We start from the raw sequence: 25348 nt of genomic DNA, 5'->3' as shown, positions 1-25348 counted from the left end.
CAATCATGAACCAAAGCATTTCACACATAACTTCAATAAATCAAAATAAACCCACCAAACTAGTAAAGCTTGGAGAAAAAGAGCCATGGCTTATATTAAATACAGCACTACTTAGAGGTAGCTCAATACAAGGAAAAAATCCCACCTGATTTATGTATAATCTTGACATATTTCATATGGTTTATGCAAAAAATAAAGCTCACCATTAATAAAATGCAGTTAATTGGTAAATAAAACATCCTTACCTATTTAATAGGTATTTTTAACTGAAGGTAAAGACACTTGGGTGGAATATAGTGAGTTATAAACTGAATATGCCAAAAGAAAAGTGTGTTTCCAAATGGGAGCAAAGAAGGTTATGGGGCAGAGTGCAAGCAGCAATCACTGCAAACCCAGAATTGAAGCTGAAAAGGCACTGCCTGAAATGGCCACAGCAGCAAAGGAAAAGGAGTGCTCACATTTCCTGGGGGTATCTATAAAATACTTCTTTAAAAGTGTATTAGTTCTATTTGAGGCTACACACAGACTCTAAAAAAGCAATTTTGAAAAGGAGTGCTCACATACCCTGGGTGTATCTATAGAATACCTCTTTAAATGTGTATTAGTTCTGCTATAAAGTACACACAGACTCTAAAAAAGCATTTTTCCAGTGTAACAAACAGTGAGAACTGACAGGAGTCACTTTGGGAAAATGTGAATTTTTGCTCTGGACACCAGCAATGGATCCTCCCATGGCTTCCCCTTCCTAAGGAAAGCTCTTCCTTGGCCTCTTCATCCAGTCTCTTTCCTTTCTTGGGAATCCTGCCTCTTCCCAGTGCAAAAGAATTACATGAAAAGATACATTCCAGACATAAATGTCCAGATTTTGACATCTTCAGCAACCATGTTTTAGAAAACAAAAATTTTAAAAAAGAAATTGTAATTTAAAAAAAAAAAGAAATAAACATGCATGTATACACACATCATTTCTCTATTACACAGAAACAGAACCAGCCATCCTGGTTAAAGACTGAGAAAAGTGGCAGACAAGTTCTTGAAATAATAAAATTTCCAGGGAGGGGGTTACACAGGAAAAAAAACCCCAAACATTTGAATGTTTTTTCGCCAAACCATTTAAATAAACTGTCTTCCAATTATTTTAAACTAAATGAAATAGAACAAAAATTATTTCTCTTTTAAACAGAAAATGAAGCTGAGCAAAGGTTTGTTTTCAGTCATGGTTTCTACATCTCCCTTGCTTTCCTCACTGATAGGAATGGAGCAAGAGAGCTGCAGGTATGCTAAAAACCTGCAAAATATCAGAAAATCCCATTTCCAAAGCCACTGTAAAAGCAGCACCAGCAGCAGCAAACTTTATCACATTTTCATGAACATACACTTGAAACCTGCCAAAACTCATCTGCATGTCTGCCAATGAATTCATCTCTCACAGCAGATGAGATTTACTTTCTGCTCCATTCAGATGCCATCAATTTCTAAGGAAAAGATTAATCTCACATTTCCTTCCCTGCACATAAGGTAAATCCACTCAGAAAACACTGACAAAAACATGAAAAAACCTCACTATGCCAAAGTGCAGATGCAGTGAAAACAGACTTATCTGATCAATTCCCCAAATTGCTCTGTGTTTCAATTTCCTACTGCATGGGAAAAACGCTTAATCAGATTCACAAAACCAGATTACCCAATGTCTGAGAATTCTACATCTTTCTGAGACAAAATAACAAAAAAATCTCAAGTAATTCTGAGTACTTTTCTTATTATATGTAGGTTGTATTATTTTTATTTCAGAACAGATGTGAGACAGATTAAGCTGTTTCATTAGGATATTATGGTATCTTTCCCACTGATTATGAGAGAGAATTGGTGGATTAAGCAAGATTATAAAATTAGTTAAAAAACTAGATTCAATAATGGAAGTACAAAGTTGCCCAACCTTTTAGTCAAAGGCAGACCTGTAACAGTAAAAAAAAAAAAACTGTGCAAGGTTCTTGACCTCTGAATGTTTCAAATATTATTCCTGTTTTGGATTATGTAAAGGCACTGCAGCATGCATTTTTGTGCATTTTTATATGCATATCTCAAAAGATTTTCTACAAGGCATGCAGATGTCAGCACAGGAAGTTTAAACTTAAAACCAAAATAAATTTTAAAGTTTGAGAGATTCCTTAATTATCTCCAGGTGCTGGAGGTTCCTAATACAGCAAATCAACCAAGTGAAGGCAGAAACACTGCCCAGTGTTATACAACACTGCTATTATGCAACATCCCCATTCTCTGCAGCAAATACTTTTTTCCTGGCCTCTACAGCTCTGCTCCCAACACACATCTGCAACCACTCTCTATTGTGTTCTATTTGTGAACCCAACTTTCCTAGAAATGGGCTTTAAATTCTGACCATGCAAATCAAGGGAAAGAATTAAGCAGCTTTCTCCATTCCGGTCATTGTGTTCCAACAGAAAATGTAAAAAATAAAATAAACATCTCATTTTTCATTAAAATTGTAGAAATATACTTCAATTAATAATTGTTTAAGTCATAATAAACTACTCTGCCTAAAAGGCACACAGATCTGTTTTTATTTGGAGATACTCCAAAGCTTTTTGGTTTATGCACAGTCCAAAATCTCCAAAACCCTAAAATGCAGCATTTTTTTTCCCCTTTAAATTCAGTTCTGTATCTTCACCACCAAGTTCAAACCTTTGGATTTTCAACAGAACCTGAATATATCCACACACTGTACAGAGTGTAAAAGGCCAGAACGTGCAACATGGCAAAATGGGATGATGTTGATGCAGGTTTGGATTTAAAGGGTTTATTCCCTGCAGGAAAAGGTGCTGATATTTCATTGACAAAAAGGGCCTACAGCTTTAAGTTTCACATAGAAACACACAATGCTCAAGAATTTCTGAAACAGGAAAGCAAACTTACATCAAATGGAGCTGCCCAAAATCCCAAAGGAGAGCACCTTCACACAGCCAGTCTGGAGCTGTGTTACAGAGAGAAGCTCCAACAGCTGAGCCTGCTCAGCTGCATGGAACTCACACACTTCAGTACCTTCTTTAAACACTTCCTTCAAATTTTGGATTTCTACTACTCAACAAATACCTCTTAATCAAATCACAAATGTTCCTTATTTTATGCTCAAGCTGAACCCTTGACTCATTCCAGAGCAGACATATTTACAGGAGATCATGTGCTTACATACATTATAAAAACCCCTCAAATACTTCATTTCACAGGACTCAAACAGCTCCTGCTTTACCTCTCTGGCTACAGCACAGGAAACTCCTTTCAGGAGTGCAGCAGCCTGGAATCTTTGCCTTTCTGCACCTCACAGAAGCAACTTCTGTGAGCTAAAGTTTCTTGAGCTGTACTTCAAAACATGGAAGCAAGCACAGATTGCATCTCAGCTAGAAAACAGACAGGATTTGGTTTGCTGCCATTTTACTGTTACCAACTGGATACCTTGGTAATGGTAAACCCACAATATTTTTTTTTTTAATAGAGCATTTTTCCTCCCCCAAAACTTCCCAAATACCCCTTTATTTCAAGTGCTGCTTAGTATTTATCAAGAGGTGTATTATAACCCAAACTTGTCCAAACCATTCTGACCCAAACTTGTCCAAACCATTCTGACCCAAACTTGTCCAAACCATTCTGACCCAAACTTGTCCAAACCATTCTGACCCAAACTTGTCCAAACCATTCTGACCCAAACTTGTCCAAACCATTCTGACCCAAACTTGTCCAAACCATTAGGACCCAAACTTGTCCAAACCATTAGGACCCAAACTTGTCCAAACCATTGTGACCCAAACTTGTCCAAACCATTGTGACCCAAACTTGTCCAAACCATTACAACCCAAACTTGTCTAAACCATTGTAGCCCAAACTTGTCTAAAACCTGTCTTTTATTGGGAGTCCCTATGATAAAAGCAGTTCATCTTACCTAGCTGAAGACTCACAGCCTGGTTTTCATGCTGAAGTGATTACTGATGCTGCCTTACCTTGGAGCTGCTGCTTTGCCAGGAAACAAAACTTTAGGACTGATGTTTAAAACATATAAAAAACATATAAACATGCCATGACAGATACTAAAAACCTGACTTAGGGAAAGTAGTTTAAAAGAAAAAAAAAAAGCCTGTCATCCTTGCCAATCCTAAATATCAAAACCTGGTGAACAAAAAAGCCACAGCAGGATGTGTGTGGATGACCCCAGTTTCACTCCATGAGCAGCTGCCCTTCCTTGAGAGGAGAATGTTGTGTTTGCTGCTCACTGCCTGGAGCCTCTGGGTTGTTCTGAGAGCAGCCAGGAATTCTGCAGCTCCTGCACACCCAGAGGCTCTGCCTGCCCACAGAGCTCTGCAGCTCTCCCTGCTCATTTCCAGGTGCTCCTGGGGAGCCATTCCTCAAGTCCCTCTTGACTCAAGTACTACTGTTAGGTACACAAGGGATGGACAGGGACAGACAAGAGAGAAGGAAGAGTGATAAGAAATTCTCCAAAAAATTCTTCAGAGGAATTTATTATCAATGGAAGCGAAAAGGACTAGAAGGACTGTGGGAATTTGTAGGGCAAAACTGAAATAGGAAACACAGCAAATTGTCTTTGCTTCAGGCACAACCTCCTGAAATTCTGACTGCTAAGAAAACAAAGTTCATATGATCTAGCAACAGTTTCCTTCTGCTCATTCACACTATGGAACAGAAACACACATTTTAATATACTAAACACAGCTGAGTATCTGAGACACAAAGAGTTGCAAATTCAATGCTGACAAGACAGCTAAACCTTTTTAGTAAAACTTGGCAATTATATAGAGTAGGAACATGTTACAAAGATTTACTTTTCACAACCTTCATCTGATAAATGATTACCAAAAATACCCAGAACTCTTGCAACATTTGCAGGGAAGCTGCAAATCCCAACAGAATTTAGGGGCATCTTTACTTCACGACCCCAGAAATTATCACTCCCTGCCCCTCTCTGCCCCCTTTAATGTTACTCAGGCCCATCTTCTGACAAAACAATGCTGTCTGCCATTCCACTTTCTGGGCCAAATAAAGGCAAAACTGTCTCAATTTTCTATAATGACACAACTGAAGGCTGGAAGGGGTAGCAGAGGGCAGGATGACAGTGCTATCATATGTGATCATGTGAAAAAGTGTGCCTTTATATGGTGAGAAGTGTAAGAAGGTTAAAAAAATCCCAAAAAACTTAAAGTAACCTGTTTCAGCAGTTATTAACTGTATTCAAAGATCCTTTTTCTACTTGTCACACCAAAAAGAGATTTTATTTCTCAGCAGAAGCTCCAAGATAAAAGAACTTTTTATTTTGCTGCATATTTTAACATTAAAATCCATTTTTCACTGCTGTCCATACCCTAACCTGCATCCAGAGGTGGAGACTGTGCAGAGCTCTCATCTTCTGGGCACCCCAAGGTTATTTACACACCTCATGTATTCAGTGTAAGAAAAGAAGAAACTAAACAATTGTACATCCACAGTGCAGAATAAATGGCCTAGAACATACTACCCTACAATGCTTTCTTCACAACATCCAAGATTTTAAAAGGGTTTTTTAATCCTCTTTTCATAAAAAGATGCAGCAGAAGAACACATACTCATCCAAGACAGAAATCTGTTATCTGCCCCAACAGCAGAGTAGCTAAATTAGCAACTATTTTTACAGCAAAATATTCAAATTAATACCTGCAGTTGTTATGCCTAGACTCAGCTGATGAAGAGAATTAAGCAAAAGTGGTGAAATTGCAGCAAACAATTCAAACATTATTGAATCACACAATGCTGCTAAACAAGGCTGGAGAACCCTGCTAATTATCAATGCACCCCATTTTTATCTTATTGCTGAAGCCAAGGAGTTAAAAAAAACCAAAAACCCCAACAAATCTGATCAAACACCTGCTGAATTAAGGAAACAGTCAAACAAAATAGCACTTCTTAAACTATTTTGATCAAACAAAGTTCTGAGTGCAGATTACTCATGTGAAGATCTCCAGAACAGGGAGTCTGCTTCAGTTAAGATATGAAAGTCTAGCATATATGCAAACTTTTTTTTTTTTTTTGCCACTGTATGGTGTGAAAAATTAATGCATAACCCATTTGCTGCTGGTCAGGCTGAAACTGTTCAATCAATGAGGAACAAACTTACAATAGCAAAAAAAACCCCAAAACCCAGTGCTGTTTATTGTAGTTTCAAGCTCCCAGTGTATAAAATTATAGGTATCACTTGAGCAGTCCTAAGCTTTGTCAGAAATTTTCACCTATTTTCAAACATAACCAACCTATACATTTCTCCTCTAACAAGAAACCTTCAATACTAGAACACTTTCTGAACTTATGGGTGATGTACACACATCTCATCCAACAGGAAATGAATTAGAAATGCATTTTCTTTTAACTGGAATGACAGACCCAGTTTGTTCCAGGAATGTTTTCTGATCTTTGCTTGTGGATTATGAGCCATGCAAATGCCTATATATGGTTATGTGTGTATATGTATACAAGCTGCTAAAAAAACACTTCAAAATTCTTTAGTAAACAGCCTTTGCTTTTACCATTTAGTAGAGTTCAATAAAACTTTCTGTATCAATACATTTCTCAGCAAAGTCGAGCTCACACAAAGCATTTCAAGGAGAAAGAGTTCAGTGTCAGATTCTCCCTAAATACAAAAGTCATCCATCTCCCCATGAGAACAACCATTCAGTAGAACAGCACATCACCAGAGAGATTCAGTTTTGAAAGCTGGAGTTCACCAAAAGTCCAAAATCCCTCAGATTTTCTCTTCTACTTCATATCTCCTGCCTTGAGAATATCAGCAAGTTTTCCTGTCAAAAGCAGCATTTTCATCTCCAGTTTTAGGTCAGTATTTTCATCTTACTACACAGAAATTTTGGCAGCTGTGGCTTCTATCAGTCAGGAATCTACAAGGATATTACTAGAAATAGCTACTTCATTTATTAGGCTTAGATTTGCTGAGGAGACCAAAATATTTGCATCCAGCCATAGAAAAAGATGGTAAAATATGGTTTGATGCCTGATTCTAGCACGAGTTTAGCTCCAAACTCTGTAATTGAGAAACAGTGCAAACATTGCAGAATAAACATCCTCATTCAGGCTGCACTCCTCTCCCTGCAATTCTGCACAATCCCCAACTTTTCTTCTGGTGCAACCATAACATTTCACCAGTCTCTGTAAAGAAGCTGCTTACAAACATGGCCCAAAGGAAGAACTTTTCAAAGGTAAGTGCTGATTTTTACCAGCATGGGGGAAGGAGGACAAGGGCAGAGTGCTTGCTGTTCTTGTGACCACACAACCCGAGTGCAGCCACAGCTGCTGAGGGAACCTCAGCACTGAATTGCTGAGCTGACCCAAATCCAGACTAAAACTGCTGAGACCAAAACCAGAGCAGCCTGGCTCGAGCCCAGCTGTGCTCCCTCCCATGACCCCAACACAAACATCTCATCACCACAGTGGCCGTGCACCCAAAGAACTGCTCAGTGTTGTGAGACCATTTCAGCTCACATTGGTCAGCACTCAGAGCAGCCTGGCAGGCACTGGCTCCTGAGATTTCAGGGAATGGCTCCACTGACCAGGAGGAAAACCAAAGGATCAGAAACAGGGGAAACAGGTGTTGTATTCATATTGTTGTATAATTATATTTCCTGAGTCTCATACCTTCTGGGTGGTTTTCTCACGGCAGATCTTCACAGCAGTGGTGTTGTTGCTTCTCGGTCAGGGCTCCTCTCTAAGGCTCTCCCTGACCACCCCGCCCCCTTTTATCTCAGTTACCTCCATGGGCTACAGCTGCTGCCCAATCAAGGACATCACAGCTGCAGCCCATTTACAATAACTACAATCAGGGCAGGGTCACTAATACAATACAAAGATCTTTCACTGCCATACATATATTTACAACACATAAGTTAACTCAGGCCCCTACAAACAGGCATTTCCACTGGGCAATGCCACGGCAGATTACTGCACAGATCCACAGCCTTCAGGCTGTAAATCCAGCACTGCCATCAGCTGGGGCTGTGCTGCTGCTTGGGCAGCTCCAAGGGCAGCTCCTGTCAAAGCCAAACTGCAGCTGGACACTCCTATACCCACAGTAAAGGAAATACAGCTCACTGTGCTGCCAAAACTGCACATGGACACAAAACTATCCCAAACACAAACTGCTAAAGACTCCTTGTTAGCCAGTCTGTGGACTCTTTCAAAAAAAGACACATGAACATATTCTTTTGTATAATGTTTCTTTTGGATTTGGGATAATGATTTAAAGGAATCCTCAAATGCTTAAACTGCACAAACATGGGTTAATTCATGTACCCCTGTGCTCATACTGAATTATATAAAACATTATTATGAAGAACTGATCAGTACCAACAAATCCATAGTTCTGGCAGAGCATCCTGCTGAATTTGATGGCACTCACTTTTGGGTAAAGTCCCAGGTGAGTGACCAAGAGCCACTGAAATTCCAGGCTTTGGATTACACCTTGGTGCTGCACACATGACCATAACTCAGGGATGGATTTCAGAAGAGCTGATCTCTCAGCCTCTCCTCAGGCTCACCAGCACCCAGGGCAGCCCAGGCCAGAGCCAGGGATTTCCCATCTCCTCTTTCCCACCTCACTGGTTCCAGAACCTGTTAGTTTAACACCCAGCCCAAAACAGAAAAGTGACCCAGATAAACACAAACACCCTATTTCTGCTCATAGAGAGGGTAACCCTCTACAGCCATCTCCACCACTGCACCAACTTCTGGACAGGCAGAAGAATATTATAATTTTAATGATTTAAAATGATCTAAAATTATAGGTTAAATAAATTTACAACTATACTGATAATATTTGCAAAGCTCCAGAAGTTAATAAAATTTTTTGAACCAATATACTTCATTATACTGAAGACTAATTAAATAGCACCAAAGAGTTCATATGGCATGTTATTGCTTTTGACATTAAAATCAACTAACAAAGTGAACAGAAAATTGAAAGTGTAAGATTTAACAACAGGGTATGGAAAAAAATCCTATTTAAAGGAAAATGAAGTTGAAGATAAAGTTCTAAAACTCTTTTACTGATAGAAAAAAATGTACAGGGTTACTTGATGCAATATATGAGAGAGGAAGAAATGTTTTCATTTGTGTCTAAAGAACATGAAAAATTGCTCATACTTTTTAAAATAGTGTATCTATATGTATAAGAACACTTTGTATGCAACTGTTGGAATAACACAAGCTTTCTCAGGGTTAGACAACAGTGATGTTCAACACTGTAGGATCTTTCCTTCTGCTGGTGAGAGAAAATGTGCTAAAGCCCCAGTGAGTGGAAGCGCTCAGAACAAAGCCCAGAGGTGGAACAGGAGCAGGATGAGTGAACTGAGGCTCAGCACTGAGGAACTGCCCAGGATCCTCCACACTCGGACTGAGCTGCTGCTCACTGGCAGGACTGGAACCACTGCAAACTCACTGCCTGGACAGCAAACTGCAGCACAAGTGCTACCAGCACACCAGAGGAACCATCACTGCTCTGCTGCAAATCCACACCTCCATCCCCACTCCAGGTTTCACAACTGCAGGACTGGGACACCCAGCCCCGTGTGGAGAGCAGGCTGAACCAGAAGTGACATTATGAAATGCTGAGTAGCTTTTTTAAATATTAGTGAGCAAGAACAGATTGTTGGGAAGTTTAGCACCACTTGGGACTGTGGATGCTCCAAACTGAAGTGAAATTACCAGCAAAACACAAATCAAAACCAGTCAGTACCTCTCTGCTCTTACCTTCAGATATTTTCTATGAGAAGAAGCAAAACCCGAGGTTATCTAAATGTTTTAATCTTTTGAAGGACCCTTGGCACATCTCCTGCCCCCACCATGCTCAGTGTCTGTATTAACCACACCAACCAGGCCTGCAGATCTGTGTTTTTATTTCTGTTAACATGACAATCCAGTGTCAGGAATGCAAACATGGCAAATAAAGAAGAAATTCTGTAAAATTCACAAACACACTGCAGATAGCTTCCTGCTTGTTTTCACAAGTAGTTCTCTAAATGATAACCTCTATCTGAGCAAGGCCAAAACAATTCTCATTTCCACTGTTCTCTTGATATTCCCTACATGCCTGGCTAGCAGATGCACAAAATGAAATATTTTGCATGGAATCATCCCAGTACAGATTTAAATTTTATTCCTTCCATTTGGCTACTCAGCCTAATGTCTTCTGCATGAGAGAAGACTCCTGTGCTGGGATGGGAACAAAACAGGAGAATTCTCATCCCCTGCTCAGCCCAAGGTCTCCCTGCTGCATTCCTGGTACCTCTAGCTCAAGCACAGGTCAGGATTATTGGGGTTTTACTTCCTGTGCTGACAGCACAAAGACAAAACTGATGAGAAATTTTCAAACCCAAGAGTCCAATGTTGACTGCTCCAAGGGACCAACACTTCAGACAGCAGGGAATGACTGATATTTGAGCAAAAGCTTTTAGCAGCTCCATGAGGAGTTACTCACACCTAACATTCTCTGCACCTCTAAGGGTTTTTCTTCTCCTCCCAATCTTTCAATACTTTATTTTTAGTATCTATATTTTCAGATCTTCTCATTACAACTGTTACAACACAACTGAACAAGATGTTAAGAACCAGATTTTTGAAACAGATTTAATAATTATATATTCTCAGAGTAAGATGATGGCAGAATATTGCAGCAGACCACCAAGAAGTAAAAACCAGCTTACTTGAAAAAGAACTGAGGAGCAGGGAGCCCTGGAGTATTTTGGCACAGCACTTGTTGCACACTATAAACTCCCTGACAATATTGCCTCTCTTAAAGGAAGGATAGAGCATAAATTAAACATAAAAGTTAGAGCATTGAGTTAAGCATAAAGGAATAAAAATATGCTGCAAGAAGGATGAGGAATTACTGCCTACACAAAAAACCAGATTCCCAAACAGCACCCACAACTGCAAGCAAGGATACAATGAGGTACAAGACCTGCAGAGCACAGAACTACTTACCTATGACAACTCTGTCAGACAGATGTGCTCAAGCAACTGCTAACATTAAAAAATACTGTGTTTGAGACTATACAACTATTTATTGATATCAATCAGCACGAGTGAAATAAAATACACCTCTAAGGAGGCAGGAAGTTTAATGAGCTCTCTCCAAGGGAAAAACGCTGAGCTCTTTTTTTCAAGCTGAACACGTCCCTTAGGTTTGCTCCCCACGCACAGGCTGGTGAGTCTCGGCCAGTGGAATGTGACACCACGGTCACCAGCCCCTCCACCATGCCAGCAAAGCGTCTGCTGCACACGGCTGTGTTACTGCACCGCAGGGAACACACTCCAACCACAGTGAGGTTACACAGTACAAAACGTGAGTAACAGACCTCTCGGGATCCATAAGAAAACCGAAAATAATACTTTCCCATTCTTTTACCAGAGTTGGTTAGTCCTACATAACTAAAACCGTTCTTTACTGGCAAATGCAGTTATGTCACTTGGTATCTGCAAAGCTTAAATACTAACCTAGGTAGCATTATACGTCTGTGGCCATTTCTTCTCTCTCCTTAAAACATAAAGGATTATCCTTGTAAAGAACCACATAAATAAAAAACTCGAGGTATCTAACACGGCTCGTAATGGCCAGAACTTCCCAGCCCTATGTTCAAAGCAGCCACAACTCGATCTCCAGTCGGACTCAAGGCGGAGAGAACAACAATCTTAAGAACCAGTAACATTAAAAGAAGTAGAAAAAGCCGGGATCGAGAGCCCGGGGCGCAGCCACCGACAGACACCTGTGCAGGGAAGAGCACAGGGGCCCTGCTGCCGCTTCCAGGCCCGGCCCTCGAGCACAGCCCACCACGGGGCCCGGCCGCAGCACCGGGTCCTAGTTCGGCTCTCGCCGCTGTCCCGGGCGCCCCGGCCCGGGGACCCCCCGTTCCCGCCGGCGGCCCCCGCCCTGCCCCGGCCGCGCCGCTCCAGGGCCGCGGCCTAAAGATGGCGGAGGCGGCCGCGCTTCCCCGGCTGCTCCCCCGCCCCGCCCGACACTGAGCCGCACTCACCGCCCAGCCAGCCTCTCGTACCGGGACTCCGCGCCCCACCGACGCCTCGCCGCCCGCCTCGTCCTCCTGGCTCCGGCAAACTCCGCCGCCGCCGCCTCACGACCCGCGGCCGCCCGCCATCTTCCCTCCGCCTCCCCCGCCAGCAGCGCACGCGCCCCACGCCAGCGCGCACGCGCACTACGCCAGGGCGCGCGGGCGGGGGCGCCGCTCCTAAAGGGCCCAGCGCGGCAACGCGCGTGCGCACCGGGGGTGGGGCGCGGCGCGCGCCGCTTCCGCGAGCCGACCCGGCAGGCGCACCAATCACAGGGCGAGGGCACACAGAGCGGCGCGCAGGCGCAAAGCGCCCGGCGGGGCTGTACCGCGTGTGGCGGGGGCAGAGGGGGCGCCGAGCGTCCGTCAGAGCCGCCGGGCCGGGACCCGCCCGCGGACACTGCCGGGACCCGCCGGGCCGGGATCCGTCCCCGGACACTCCCGGGCCCCGCCGGGCCGGGCCCCGCCCGCGGACACTGCCGGGCCCCGCCGGGCCGGGATCCGTCCCCGGACACTGCCGGGCCCCGCCGGGTTGCGATCTGTCCCCGGACACTGCCGGGCCCCGCCGGGCTGCGATCTGTCCCCGGACACTGCCGGGCCCCGCCGGGCTGCGATCTGTCCCCGGACACTGCCGGGCCCCGCCGGGCCGGGATCCGTCCCCGGACACTGCCGGGCCCCGCCGGGCTGCGATCTGTCCCCGGACACTGCCGGGACCCGCCCGGGCCGGGATCTGTCCCCGGACACTGCCGGGACCCGCCCGGGCCGGGATCTGTCCCCGGACACTCCCGGGCCCCGCCGGGCCGGGATCTGTCCCCGGACACTCCCGGGACCCCCGGGCCAGCCGGCTCCAGCTTGCCAAAAGAGGCAGTGCCGGCGGCCAGAGCGATCATTGCTCCCGGGCACGGCCGTGTTGTGCGCTGCTCCGTGACAGTTCTGTCACGCTCACCAAACGCCCAGGCGCTACCGGACACTCCGCCTGCTGGGGCTCCCACAAATACCTTTGCTCGCTGCCCAGGGAGGCGGTGGAGCTGCCCTCTCTGGAGGTGTTTAAGGGAAGACTGGAGGTGGCACTCAGTGCCATGGTCAAGTTGGCAGGGTGGTGTTCGCTCGAGGTTGGACTCGATCTCAGAGGTCTTTCAAACCTGGCTGATTCCGTGATTCCTTTCTTTGTCCCTGTTCCCGGGCTTCAAAACACAAGCAAAACCTACTAATCTCAAGGTTTGTAATAATCTATTTGTGTTGGATAGTGCAAACTCCTGAGATCATTTACAGGTCGGTAGGTCTGTTACACTCCTCCTAAGGGTGCTTACAAAGGTGTCATCAAGTAGTAACACAAGTGTAGACAGAGAGGTGCAGAATGGCTTTTTCCCCTGAATTAGTTTTGATTAAGACCTAAGAGTCTGTGTGTTTAGATGAAAATGTCAAAGCTGCTTGAAAAGAAACAGAAAAGATTTGCCACCTTGGTTTTTCTTCCTCAGTTATAATTACTCTGACCATGTTAAAGTTGCATGTGTGGTTTGTAGGCTTGGAGGAGCCACTGCCACCCCAGTTCCTACACAAATCTCTTTGAAGTACTGTGCTCCAGGTGAGGTGAGCCCAAACCAGAACAGCATCTCAGCACAGCAGCAACATTACATTTCTAGTAAGACACAAAAGAATATTTTGTCTCCCTTTTGCAAGATCAGTGAGACTATAGCTTGTCATCACACATACACAAGTAACCTTAACACCTGTCTGTCTTTTTCTCCCAACATTCCTTGTGCAAAATTTTCCTTCTTTCAGGTGTGGTGGTAAAATTACAAGACTTTTGAAAGGGCTTGTTTAAGAAGTTTATCCTACACTAAAATCTGTGAATGTCCCAGCAGCTGAGCTCTGGTAGCACTGGGTGTGTGATCCCCACAGGCAGCACCAGGAGCCAGCCCTCCACTGTCCCATTATTTATAGTTTGGCTTCATCTCAGTTTTAGGGCAGTTATAAAGAGTCCATCCCTCTGAGGGTGGATACTTGGCTGTGCCAACATCAAAATTATTTGGTTTCTTCACCTTTTTCTTTCTGTAGCAGGATACAGATTGGATGTCTGCAATGGCACAGAACAGGGGAGCAGAGAGGGAGATGCTGCCCCAATGCTTTCTCACTGTGATTGTAGTCACACCTCTGCTCTGCCCTAAACTGCACTGGGGTTATTACACTCTTGGAATCCCCAGATCTTCAGGATATATTCATTAAAAAGCTCCTCATTAACAAAATTATAATATGTAAACTAATGTTTATAAAACACACAACTTTAATTAAAAATATCTTTTAATTTACACTGAACAATAATAGAAAAATATTGAAGCTGTAAAAATTCACTGTCCAGATCAAACAATAAAACAAACAAAAAAACACCACAGATACTGATGCTGCTCATCACTGAACCTTCTGAGAACCAAGAACAAGTTTCTGCATCCTTTAGAAGTTCCTAAAAAAACACAAAATCACATCCACATTTCTGCTAAAAACCAAAAACGTTGAAGATTTACAGCCTGGGGAGAGGGATTAGGGAAGAAACAGATACTTGAGCCACTGGGAAAAGTTCTTTCAGGTTCTTTGCTCTCTCAATTCAGGGGGTCCTTGCCAACATACACATGGAACAAACCTAAAGGACAATGCTGATCTCCAGTCTGAATGCACCTGTGGCAACACAGCACTGGAGCACCCTGCACCCACAAGTAGCCTGGCTGATCAGGCTGGGAGCTGGACTGATCAGAGGGCTGAGAAACAGCCCAGGTCCTGAGGATTCTGTGCTCACATGAAGGGGCTGAGGGTTACCCTCAATACTGGAAGCTGCGTTTAGTCTGGATGTCGTCGAGAATCTGTTGTAGCTCCTCATCCTCAAACCGGCCCTCCAGGCTGCAAGGGAACAGCAGGGAGGAGCCATTAAAGGGTTCAGAAATCATCTACTAAAGGTCTCAGAAATTATCTCTCCCCCTTGATTCATTTCAGTCATAACTCTCTCCTGTCTGTCTCAACACACCATCACCCACCTGTGTGACCACCTGTAACATCCCTGTAAGAGGAGTGCTCTAATCCCTATGCACTGCTGCTTCTTTACATGACAGAACTCCGTTCTTCCCAGAAATTTCAAAATATGTTTTCAAAAAAGCAAGGCAAGGGTAAGCAGACTCTAACTGAAGTCCATGTAGCTGCATGCTCATAAGCCAGCCCATTCCTGCTATGAAATCTTAACAGAAAATCATGGAATGGTTTGGGTTGGAAGGGACCTTGAAGATCATCTCATTCCATGCCATGGACAGGGACACACTGCACTATCCCAGGTTGTCCAGAGCTCCACCCAGCCTGGTCTTGGACACTTCCAGGGATCCAGGGGCAGCCACAGCTTCTCTGGGCACCCTGTGCCAGGGCCTTATCTCCCTCACAGGGATGAATTTCTCCCCAGTATCTAATTAAATCTACTCTCTGTTGAAGTCATTCCCTCGTTCTGTCACTACTCCTGTAAAAAGTCTCTTTCCATCTTTCTTGTTGGCTCTTTCCAGGCACTGGGAGCCCACATTTAGGTCATCCCAAAGCCTTCCCATTTATATAATGACAAATAAGGAAAAAACTGTAATTCAGATGAATGTTTCATTCCCTCCTCTATCTCAGGCCATGGGGTAACCAACCAAGACATGCAGAAGCTACTGCTCTCCCCTACATTATCCACAGAACAGTTCATTTGCTCCAATGGAAAGAACTCCAAGGAACACAAACACAGCCAGCAAGAACCCAAATTTAAGAGGTTTACACTTGAAGAGAGGGTACCAGGGCATGGCTGGCTATAGGTAACAGGGAAGTGACAGCAGCCTTTGTACAATGTGGAAGTGCTTACCTGGGAATCAGAGCTTTTGCTTCCTCAGCTGTCTCAGGACACAAGTTAGCCAAACATGCCAGTTCAAACTTATGGAGCTTCTTCTGCAGCAGTAAGCTGTAAGGGAACACAATTTGATGGGATTACAAGACAGAAATATAAAGGGGCTTAAACTGAAGCAAATGCTTCTCTTTTTGCACACTGCTTCTGGCACTGAAGTAATTTTTTTCAGCAGAAAAGACTCATTATGTAAATGCATAGAGGGAAAAATAAAGTCCTATCTGCTAACTCAATTTCCCCTGAATAATTCTGCAAAATCTAGAAAATCCTCCCATTTAATGCAATCAGCTGTCAGTGAAATACTGAAAACAAAGCACTTCAGAAGGCTTGACCTGGACAAAGCATAACCCTCCATCAAGAACTTCTTGCCTCAAAGACTCAATTAAAGAAGAAATCACTCAACACCACTAAGATGTACTTTTGCTAAAAAATGCTGGTGTTAGAATGGTAGGTGCTGCTGCCTGTTTCTTGTCCCCAACAAACCTCTCCTGTTGAAAAGCAAGCTGAGTTAACATTCAGGCAATGCAGTCAAACCTCCACTCAACACTCACTGCTACTGGTTCAGCAAGAGAAGCAAGAAAAGCTCTTTTGCAAGGTTTTATTCCAGCAGGGTAACACAGTAGCTAGAAGGACAGTGAACCAGGTAGAGCAGGCATCTTAAAAAAGGGAAGGGGCAGGAGGCAGAGCTAAAGGCTCCAGGGAAAGAGGGGTGGCCAACAGGAATGCCAAGCCAGTGAGGAGACAGGGGAAGGAGAAACCAGAGGAAGCTGCAACACCCAGGTCCATTTGGGAGTCTGCTTTTTCCTCCAGGAGGGCTGACTCTGTGGTAAGTAGTTACTGGGGTTTCCAGGGCTGGGGACTTAGGATTGACCAAGGGAGAGAGTTCAGGGGATACTACATGTGAAAAATGCCAATCACTTGGTTTTAAAATTTTAGAAGTTTAATAGTAATGAAATGGTTATAAAATAGTAATATAATTAGATTAATAAAAATTTGGACAACTTGGATTAGGACAATATGAGACAACAGAAACAAAGAGTTATGGACGTCCAGGCACCTTTTTCTGGGCAGCACAAGCCCAAAAAAGGACCCATGTTAACGGAGGATTAACCCTTAAAAGCAACAGCCTGTTGCATATTCACACACCTCATACATGATGCATAAATTCCATTCAAACACAGGATTCTGTCTGGTCAGTGTCAGCTTCTTCCTCTGAATCCTAACGGTGCTTTCGAGGCAGGAGGGAAGTAGTTCTTTTTTTTCTGATAGGAGGGCAATAAATTCTCTTTCTCTGAAAGATTCAGGTGTCCTGTGGCTGCTATCTCGCTGCCAGTCCCTTCTTTAAAAAAGCATCCTACATATCATAGTTTCTATTTTAACTTCTTTTTTATAACCCCAAACTATATTTAACACACTACTTAAGAAAATTAACACGGCATCACTTTCTAACACAACACATATAATATTCATTCTAATATTTGCGAAAAGCCAATCATAAAATATGCATTTTTCACACCACACTTTTGTAAAGCAGGACCACTCTGAGGGATCCAGTTCTGTAACACAGTGTTTGTTACAGCCTGACCTCAGCTGAAGACTGCAATGCAAGTTGTTTTCCATTACCATCTGTATGGCAGATTATCTTTGTAAAGTGGGCAGTTTGCCTTATCTCTCTCTTTGAGTGACCAAAATCACACCTCCCTGGGGAGGGGACATTGCTGATAACAGCTATTGAATGTCCCTGCATGGCTGATAAGAGCTACAGCATCCCATTGGGAGATGTGAGCCCAGAGGGAGGAGCCAAGCATTGCTACCCAGATATAATCCAGAGGTTTTGAGACACCAGCACGGCTTCTCCACTGGATTCCCCAGAGGAACAGCAGCTGCCTCTCCTTCCACTGGATCTTCAGAGGAAGAATCCATCCTTCTCTACAGGATCCCTGCTCCAGCAGAACCACCCCTGACACTGCAGGAGGGCTGCAGCCACAATTCCAATGGGACTGCCACCAACACCCTGACCCACAGGGTGTCAGGTTGGGTTCTGACTCTGTCAGTGTTGCTCTAGTGTACTGCATTGTTCATTTCACCCTTTAATTTATTTTTCTCTTTTCCCTATTAAAGAGCTGTTATTTCCTACTCCCATATTTTCGCTTGAGAGCCCCTTAATTTAAAATTTACAGCAATTCAGAGGGGTGGGGAGGGTTTACATTCTCCATTTCAGGGGAGGCTCCTGCCTTCCTTAGCAGAGTTCTATCTGTCCAAACCACGGCAGCCTCTGGGCTCACCTGCGCACGCTGGCGATGGTCTCGCGGTTTTTGAAGCGGCTGAAGCGCGCTGTGTAGTTCAGCGTCTTCATGAACACCTCCGACAGCTCCTGCTCGTCCTCCGCGCTCTCGTTCTGCTGCTTGCGGTGCTCCAGCAGCATGTGCACCTCGGAATTCAGCAGCGTTTCCGCGGTTTCAAATTCTGCGGGGTGAATGAGGGAAAGGCAGCGTGGAAAAAGGTGCTTGAAAAGAGGAATTGCACAAGTTTTGTGTGTAATTTAGATCTGGGTAACACAGAAGTGAAAATGTCTCTCATGGCAGTTGTGTGACTGTGGCGGTCCCGGTGACTGGGCGGCATTTCATATTGAAAATGCCGATAAAAATTACACTTTGGGTGACAGCGTCTTTTTGACCATATATTTTACACTTGCAGCCCTAACATTCAAATTCTTTCATATTTGTGCAGTATGTTTTCTTCATCAATTTTGGCAGAAGTAATGCATGACTTGCTACAGAAAAAAATATCTAGAACTCTAAAACTCCACCAAATTCAGTAGTGATGCCACACTCTTTACTTCAAGAGTTTGAAGTAAATATGAATGCTGTTGAATGTCTTTAAAAAGGCTTAATTTACCTGAAAAGTTAATTAACCTACTGAAATTTTATAATCTGAAAAAAAATTTTTCATCAATCTTAAAAATTCTCCCCCTCCTTCAGCCAACTTTGAATTCATCCATCATCACCATAATCACTGTATGCATTCCAATTACAAGAACATCTTTCAACATCACAGTATGAGCTGTCCAAAGCAACAGGGTCAGAAGCTGCATCCCAGAGTGCCTGACATCACTGTTTTATACAAGCATATACAAGGACTGTTAGAAAGGGGCTGCCAACTCATATTTTGCATTGAACAGTAAATCAGCTTGGGCTAAACATGAGATTTTAGCATTAAAATAACCTGATAAAATAGACTTTCAGAACTTCCCTATTGTTCATAACTCAACACTGCAGCAATGCACCATGGTGTCCATTTCCCCACCCCCCTTTTTTTTCAGGGTGGCTATGAGGGGTAAATACATTTCTAGAATTTATACTGAATTAATTGTCTGAAAAAAGAAATATACAGACAATAAGTGTCCATAGTTAGCAATTCTGGATCTGGACAGCTGATTTCCTAACTGCAGCAGTATTCACAGATTTCCAGAACCGTTTAGGTTGGAAGGGACCTTAAAGCCCATCCAGTGCCACCCCTGCCATGGGCAGGGACACCTTCCACTGTCCCAGGTTGCTCCAAGCCCTGTCCAGCCTGGCCGTGGGCACTGCCAGGGATCCAGGGGCAGCCACAGCTTCTCTGGGCACCTGTGCCAGGGCCTCACCACCCTCACAGGAAAGAACTGTGTCAACAAACATCACTGAAAAAGCTTATATAAAAAACCAATAACCTTTTCACTACAACCTGACAGGACTTTTTTTTTTTTTTTTAATACCCGACACACACGTAGCGGCCCACCTAAGAACCACCACATTCTAAAAATCATGAGATCCTTAAATATACACAAATCATTTACTATGCTAATTTTTAACACTCGGGGCTTAGTAGCTGCTGGAGGGGCGTTGAGCAGCGCTCCGGTGCAAGAAGCCGCTCGGCGAGGCTCGCACCCTCACAGGCAGCCGCTGCCAGCCTCCAACCACCACCCGAGCCCGGGCTCCTCGCCACCCCCGCTCGCACCTTTGGGGAAGACGAGCTGCGAGGCGTCCTCCTCCACATCTGCCGTCCGCGGGTCGCTGCCGCCCGCCGCCATCACCGGAAAGCCACGGCGGAAAGGGCGGCCCCGCCTCACGGGAGGGCCGGCGGCTCTCGGGGCGGGGCAGGGAACGGCTCTACCCGGGTGAGGGCTGAGGGCAGTGCCTGGGTGAGGGGCAGGAACAGCTCTGCCCGGGTGAGGACTGAGGGCAGTGCCTGGGTGAGGAGCGGGAATGTCTCTGCCCGAGTGAGGGCTGAGGGCTCTGCCCCGAGTGAGAGGCGGGAACGGCTCTGCCCGGGTGAGGGCTGAGGGCAGTGCCTGGATGAGGGGCAGGAACAGCTCTGCCCGGGTGAGGACTGAGGGCAGTGCCTGGGTCAGGAGCGGGAATGTCTCTGCCCGAGTGAGGGCTGAGGGCTCTGCCCCGAGTGAGAGGAGGGAACGGCTCTGCCCGGGTGAGGGCTGAGGGCAGTGCCTGGATGAGGGGCAGGAACAGCTCTGCCCGGGTGAGGGCTGCGGGCAGTGCCTGGGTGAGGAGCGGGAATGTCTCTGCCCGAGTGAGGGCTGAGGGCTCTGCCCCGAGTGAGAGGCGGGAACGGCTCTGCCCGGGTGAGGGCTGAGGGCACTCCCTGGTGAGGGGCGGGAATGGCTCTGTCCGGGTGAGGGCTGAGGGCTCTGCCCCGGGTGAGGCACTGCTCCGGTGAGGGGCACGAACGGCTCTGCCCTGGTGAGGGGCGGGAATGGCTCTGCCCGGGTGCGGACTGAGGGCTCTGCCCCGAGTGAGGGGCAGAAACGGCTCTGCCCGGCTCAGGGCTTTGCCCCGGGTGAGGCGCTGAGAGCTCTGCCCGCGCGGGTCCTTCTCCCTCTCTCTGAAGGGCAAGGGGCCCGTTCTGCCCTGGGCGCTGCTGAGGATAAAAGAGCTCGGTTGCCGCTGTGGGGCACTGAGGGGAAGCAGCGGGAGCAGGAAGGCTGAGTGCTCTCCCAACAGAACAGCTCAGAAGTGTGTTTGAGCTCGCTTAATAATTAGCTGCTTTTAGAGAGGGAAAGCAGCGGGATGCTGAACGTGTTATGTATGAACAGAGAGCAAATAGCTGTGACAGACCAAGACTCAGCAAGTCCCTAACAGGAGGGTGTAGCAGGTGGGGGTCGGCCTCTTCTCACAAGCGACAGGACGAGAGGACATGGCATTAAGATGGGCCAGGGGAGGCTTAGGCTGAATATCAGGAAGAATTTCTTCACTGAAAGGGTGATTGGACATTGGAGTGGGCTGCCCAAGGAGGTGCTGGGGTCACCGTCCCTGCAGGTGTTTAAGGAAAGACTGGAGGTGGCTCTTGGTGCCATGGTCTGGTTGACATGGTGGTGTTCGCTCAGAGGTTGGACTCGATGATCTCAGAGGTCTTTTCCAAAAGAATCAATTCTGTGATCATGAACCCACAGTCTTACAAGGCACGAACCAGGGCCCAAGAGCAGGAGTCTGGGGACACTGAGGGGAAACAGCACTCATCCTTTACATGAGCAAACTCTTCTTCTGCTCTCTCCTTAGGAAATTATCAAAGAGCTCAAAGCTGCACTGGTGCCCTTCACCAGACTGCACAGCAGCATCCATCTGCCCAGGAGCACCTGAGGACACCGAGGCACCAGGAGCATCTTCATTCACAGCAGTGGATCAGGCAGCTCCATTTCACTACCAGAACATCCTCCAGCTGGACAACAAACCCCTAACCTTAGGAAAACCTTGACTGTGCCAGAATTTCTGTCTAGCTCACTGTGATTAATAGACCTTGGACTGTAAGGAGGGAGTATGGATATCATAAATAACACACTTCATAAGGAAGGTTAATTTTCAGACTATCCAGAAGCAATCTACAGGCCCCTAGAAGTTGTAGGCAGGCTGAAAATTAAGATAATTCTCCCAACAGTGCCAGCAAAATAACTTATGGAGCAGTGTTTTCCCTAGGGAGCTCACATGTAAATGCCTAACCTAAGATTCTTAAAGTAATCATCTTATCAGCCCTTACTATGTCATCCTGTGCCCTAAAGAAAGACAAAAATAGACTGTTGAAGGATTTATGATGAAAACACTCCTGTTCTCATAAACTTGTATCTGAGCCTAGGTGAATGGTTTCCTGCATGCTGGGAAAAGGAATGAATTAAAAATAAATTAGAAGAATATGAAGAGATCAAATAATAGATTTTTTAATATTTGTTATCTGGATAATGAGCATAGCAGAGAAACTGATTGGAAAGTAATTTGCTAAGTGATACAAGCGGAAAGACATTCAGGAAGATGGAATGGAAATATTTTGGGGAACATCTGGCAAATTAAACTATTTCAATTAGGCTTACGAGAAAAGAAGGAAATCCATGCCAGATTGAGGAGAGAAGCATTTAAAATCAGTTGGAATCCTGATGGCTTCTCAAATAACCTGTCAACTCAGAGCATTGTGATTCTCAGAGCAGTAGGTAGCTCACAGAAGTTTAGGTTGCTAATTTCCCTTTTTGTTTTTCCCCAAGGATCCATTCTACTTAAGTATACAAACCCAAGATTTTACAGGTACAGGCTATCATGAAAGATTAAGTTTATTATCATTGATGTGTTTGGTTAAGGTCTCAAGAACAAAATAAAAATGTTCCTGAATGGAAGCTGCTTCCCCCCAATTTTTTTTTCTTTGTAAAAGAATTTTAAAAATAAACTTAGAAACTCCATAGTAAATATTGTTCAGCTGCTGCAACAAACCAAACATAGCACAATACCTGGCCTTTTGTTATTTTTAAAATGCACTGGCTTCTTCATCACTAATCATGACTATTTTGGCATTTATCAACAAAATATGCATAGAAAAGTGAGGTGAGCTTGATTGAAATAGTCACTGAGTAAAGAAACTTTCAGGCAGCTTTACTGGTGACATCCTAAAATAAACCTATTGAAAAAAAGAATACTTGGCTGAACATAATTAATCATGAACAAAGTCTCTAATATTCCACGTTCCAGGGCAAAAAGCTTTGATCCTTGCTGGAGACAGGGCATTGAGGAGCAAATTGTTGGACAGACCTCTCATGGTAATTCCTGTGTAGCCACAGTCTAAACACAGACCCTGGAACAACTCATTGCACCTACACAGACCTCACAAAATGCTCAGCTAAATATCTCCCTGTGATCAAATGGGGGAATAACTAACAACAAGGATATCCTGTTACCAGCATAAACCTATTTTGTAATGTGCTCTCCTCCTAGTTCATCAGCAGAAGCAGTGTGATTTTTCTAGGAGTTTTTTAAGCTTTCCAGCAGTAATGATGTATTTTCTGTGGAGTGCCAGGGTGATAGGAGTAGATCCTTGTGGAGAAAACCACCCCTGAGAGCACCATGTGCACAGTAGCCAGCATTGCACAGCCAGGTGTGATTTTCACCTTTGCACTTAAAGTACAACTCTTCAGGTTTAGGCCTTCACACCATTTTATCTTTGTTTTTATTCCATTTAAAATTATATATCCAAAACCATAATGAATGAACATCTATGGGCAAAGTTAGATTAATATCCAGTAATAAAGTCATAGTAAGACTCTGAATGCAGAACTACATGATCTGTTAGGTTTTTGAACACATATATGACATTATCAACTGGTTGTATAATCCATAATTTATGCCAGAATTAATCTGACTCTAAGAGCAGTCTAGCTGACCATAGAAAAAATATGGCTCAATAATCTGGATAGTGATTGTACAAATATATAATTTATACAATTATATACTTTAAAGAACATGGTAAGAATACTCTTCTGTGCTTGCTGTGTTTTGAGAGTGATCATCAAACATATTCACAGACTGTGGCAAAACCATCTCAGGACCTTTCCTATCCTATAGCTCCACATGCTATCAGTGTATGTTAATTTATTGAGTTGTATAGGTAAGTGTTCTGATTTTCATTTTTATCTTCAAGATAAAAATGGCATTTCTCCATCACAGAGAAATTTCTTTTTCGTGTTTAAAATAAATTCTAGTAGTCTTCCTTTGAAGTATCCTCTAGAAGTTTCTGCTAATCTTTCTGTAATTTTTTTTTGGTGCTAAATCATTTTGTTTCTGATTCCAAACAGAAGTAACACCAGAAGAAACTGTTTCCAGGAGAATTATCCTGGTTTATATTTAGCCTGGATTGACCTATTTCACTGTGCAGTCACATGCACACCCTTCTACCTGGCCTCATCCTCCCTGTGAGCTGCTCAGTGTTCCTGTGGTCACAGAATGCAATTTGCGTGCAAGAACCTCTGATGAAAGACAGCAGGCAGAGATTTTATGTCTGATTCAATAGGAAACAAACAAAAAAAAAATCAAGTAGGAAAAGCACATGACACTAAAATACACAAATTAAGCCGCTGTATTCCTGCCAACAAAGCTGAGAGAACACACTTGGTAATTCCCAGGGATAGCAGGGATATGGGTAACTCAGAATTCACAAAGAAATGCAGCTGGAACTCACCTGGAAATCACACTAGTCACAGCCCCCAGTCACACTGCCTAAGGGATTGGCTTTCTAGCCTTCCTAGTACCAGCACCTGAAAACAGGGTTTTGCTTTGTAGCTGTTCTGTGATATCAGAACAGCTTCTCAGGCATATTTAAATCAAAACTACCCTTCCCCTTGGTTTGGCTGGTGCTTTTTTAGGGTTTTATGACTGTTCATTGACATCCAGGACTGCCTTTCCCAAGAGCAGAAAATGTAGCATTTCTAACTATACAGCTCCCATAGATACAAAGTTAACAATTATCTGAAAATGTATGGAAAAAAACATGTAAGAGATCCAATTCAAATTGTAGAATTGTAGAATTAAAATTCTACAATTCAGTTAATTCTGTCTCAAAGCAAACATTAAAATAGTAAGAATCTAGGAAGATGGGTGTTTCATTCCTCTGAAACAAGGTTTTTATATCACCTGAAGACTATAGCCCTAAAGTGTAGACAATCTGTTCTCAGTTCATTTTAGAAGACAAAACCTCAAAAGAACAATTTTGAGTTTCAGAAAGATTTACAGTACTCTGTAAATATGTACTTCATACATTTCACCATCATGACAACTGACAGAAAGTTATTGTCAAGCAAACATTATTTCAGGATACAAAGACACTGCTATACCATTATGTACAAAATATATTTAATATTTGTTTTCAAATTTCCTACTATTTTTCCTTGCTTTCTTGTGATGAGCCTGTTTGATCATTGACAGACAGCTGTCACCCCACTCTGGCAACTTCCCTGGTTTTGAATCTGTGGTGCAATTTACAGGTTTGCTGTTCATGCCTGTAATATATTACCTGTCTC

At 44.1% G+C, this 25348-nt stretch overlaps 2 protein-coding genes across 6 annotated transcripts in view; both read right to left on the bottom strand.

Moving 5' to 3' along the window:
* The window catches only part of WDR33 (WD repeat domain 33), a 69071-nt gene extending 56882 nt beyond the window's left edge, over positions 1-12189 (bottom strand). For 3 of the 5 annotated variants that reach the window (XM_063166541.1, XM_063166544.1, XM_063166543.1), the window contains exon 1: positions 12090-12187. The gene's annotated coding sequence lies outside the window, so the exon portion shown is untranslated. Of the gene's footprint in view, positions 1-12089 lie in introns of all 5 variants that reach the window. The other 2 variants (XM_063166545.1, XM_063166540.1) reach the window with 2 other exon arrangements.
* A 2213-nt stretch (positions 12190-14402) lies between these two features.
* Positions 14403-20112, bottom strand: POLR2D (RNA polymerase II subunit D). The gene is made up of 4 exons (XM_063166539.1): positions 20023-20112; positions 18312-18492; positions 15988-16083; positions 14403-15011 (listed from the first exon to the last, which is right to left on the bottom strand). Exons 1-4 carry the CDS (start codon positions 20093-20095, stop codon positions 14933-14935), a joined length of 429 nt encoding a protein of 142 aa, XP_063022609.1. The 5' UTR covers positions 20096-20112; the 3' UTR covers positions 14403-14932.
* Positions 20113-25348: the final 5236 nt, after the last annotated feature.

This window comes from Melospiza melodia, chromosome 12, assembly GCF_035770615.1.
Source record: "Melospiza melodia melodia isolate bMelMel2 chromosome 12, bMelMel2.pri, whole genome shotgun sequence".
Classification (NCBI taxonomy): domain Eukaryota; kingdom Metazoa; phylum Chordata; class Aves; order Passeriformes; family Passerellidae; genus Melospiza; species Melospiza melodia.
Note: the sequence above shows the minus strand (reverse complement) of the source record. Positions and strands in the feature narration are given on the sequence as shown.

Excerpts from the sequence above, each read along its gene's own strand:
- POLR2D (XM_063166539.1), bottom strand. The coding sequence starts at position 20,095 with ATGGCGGCGGGCGGCAGCGACCCGCGGACGGCAGATGTGGAGGAGGAC. Across the intron at positions 16,084-18,311 it reads ACCATCGCCAGCGTGCGCAG|CTTACTGCTGCAGAAGAAGC; the intron begins GTGAGCCCAGAG and ends GTTCCCTTACAG. Across the intron at positions 15,012-15,987 it reads GCAAAAGCTCTGATTCCCAG|CCTGGAGGGCCGGTTTGAGG; the intron begins GTAAGCACTTCC and ends GTTCCCTTGCAG.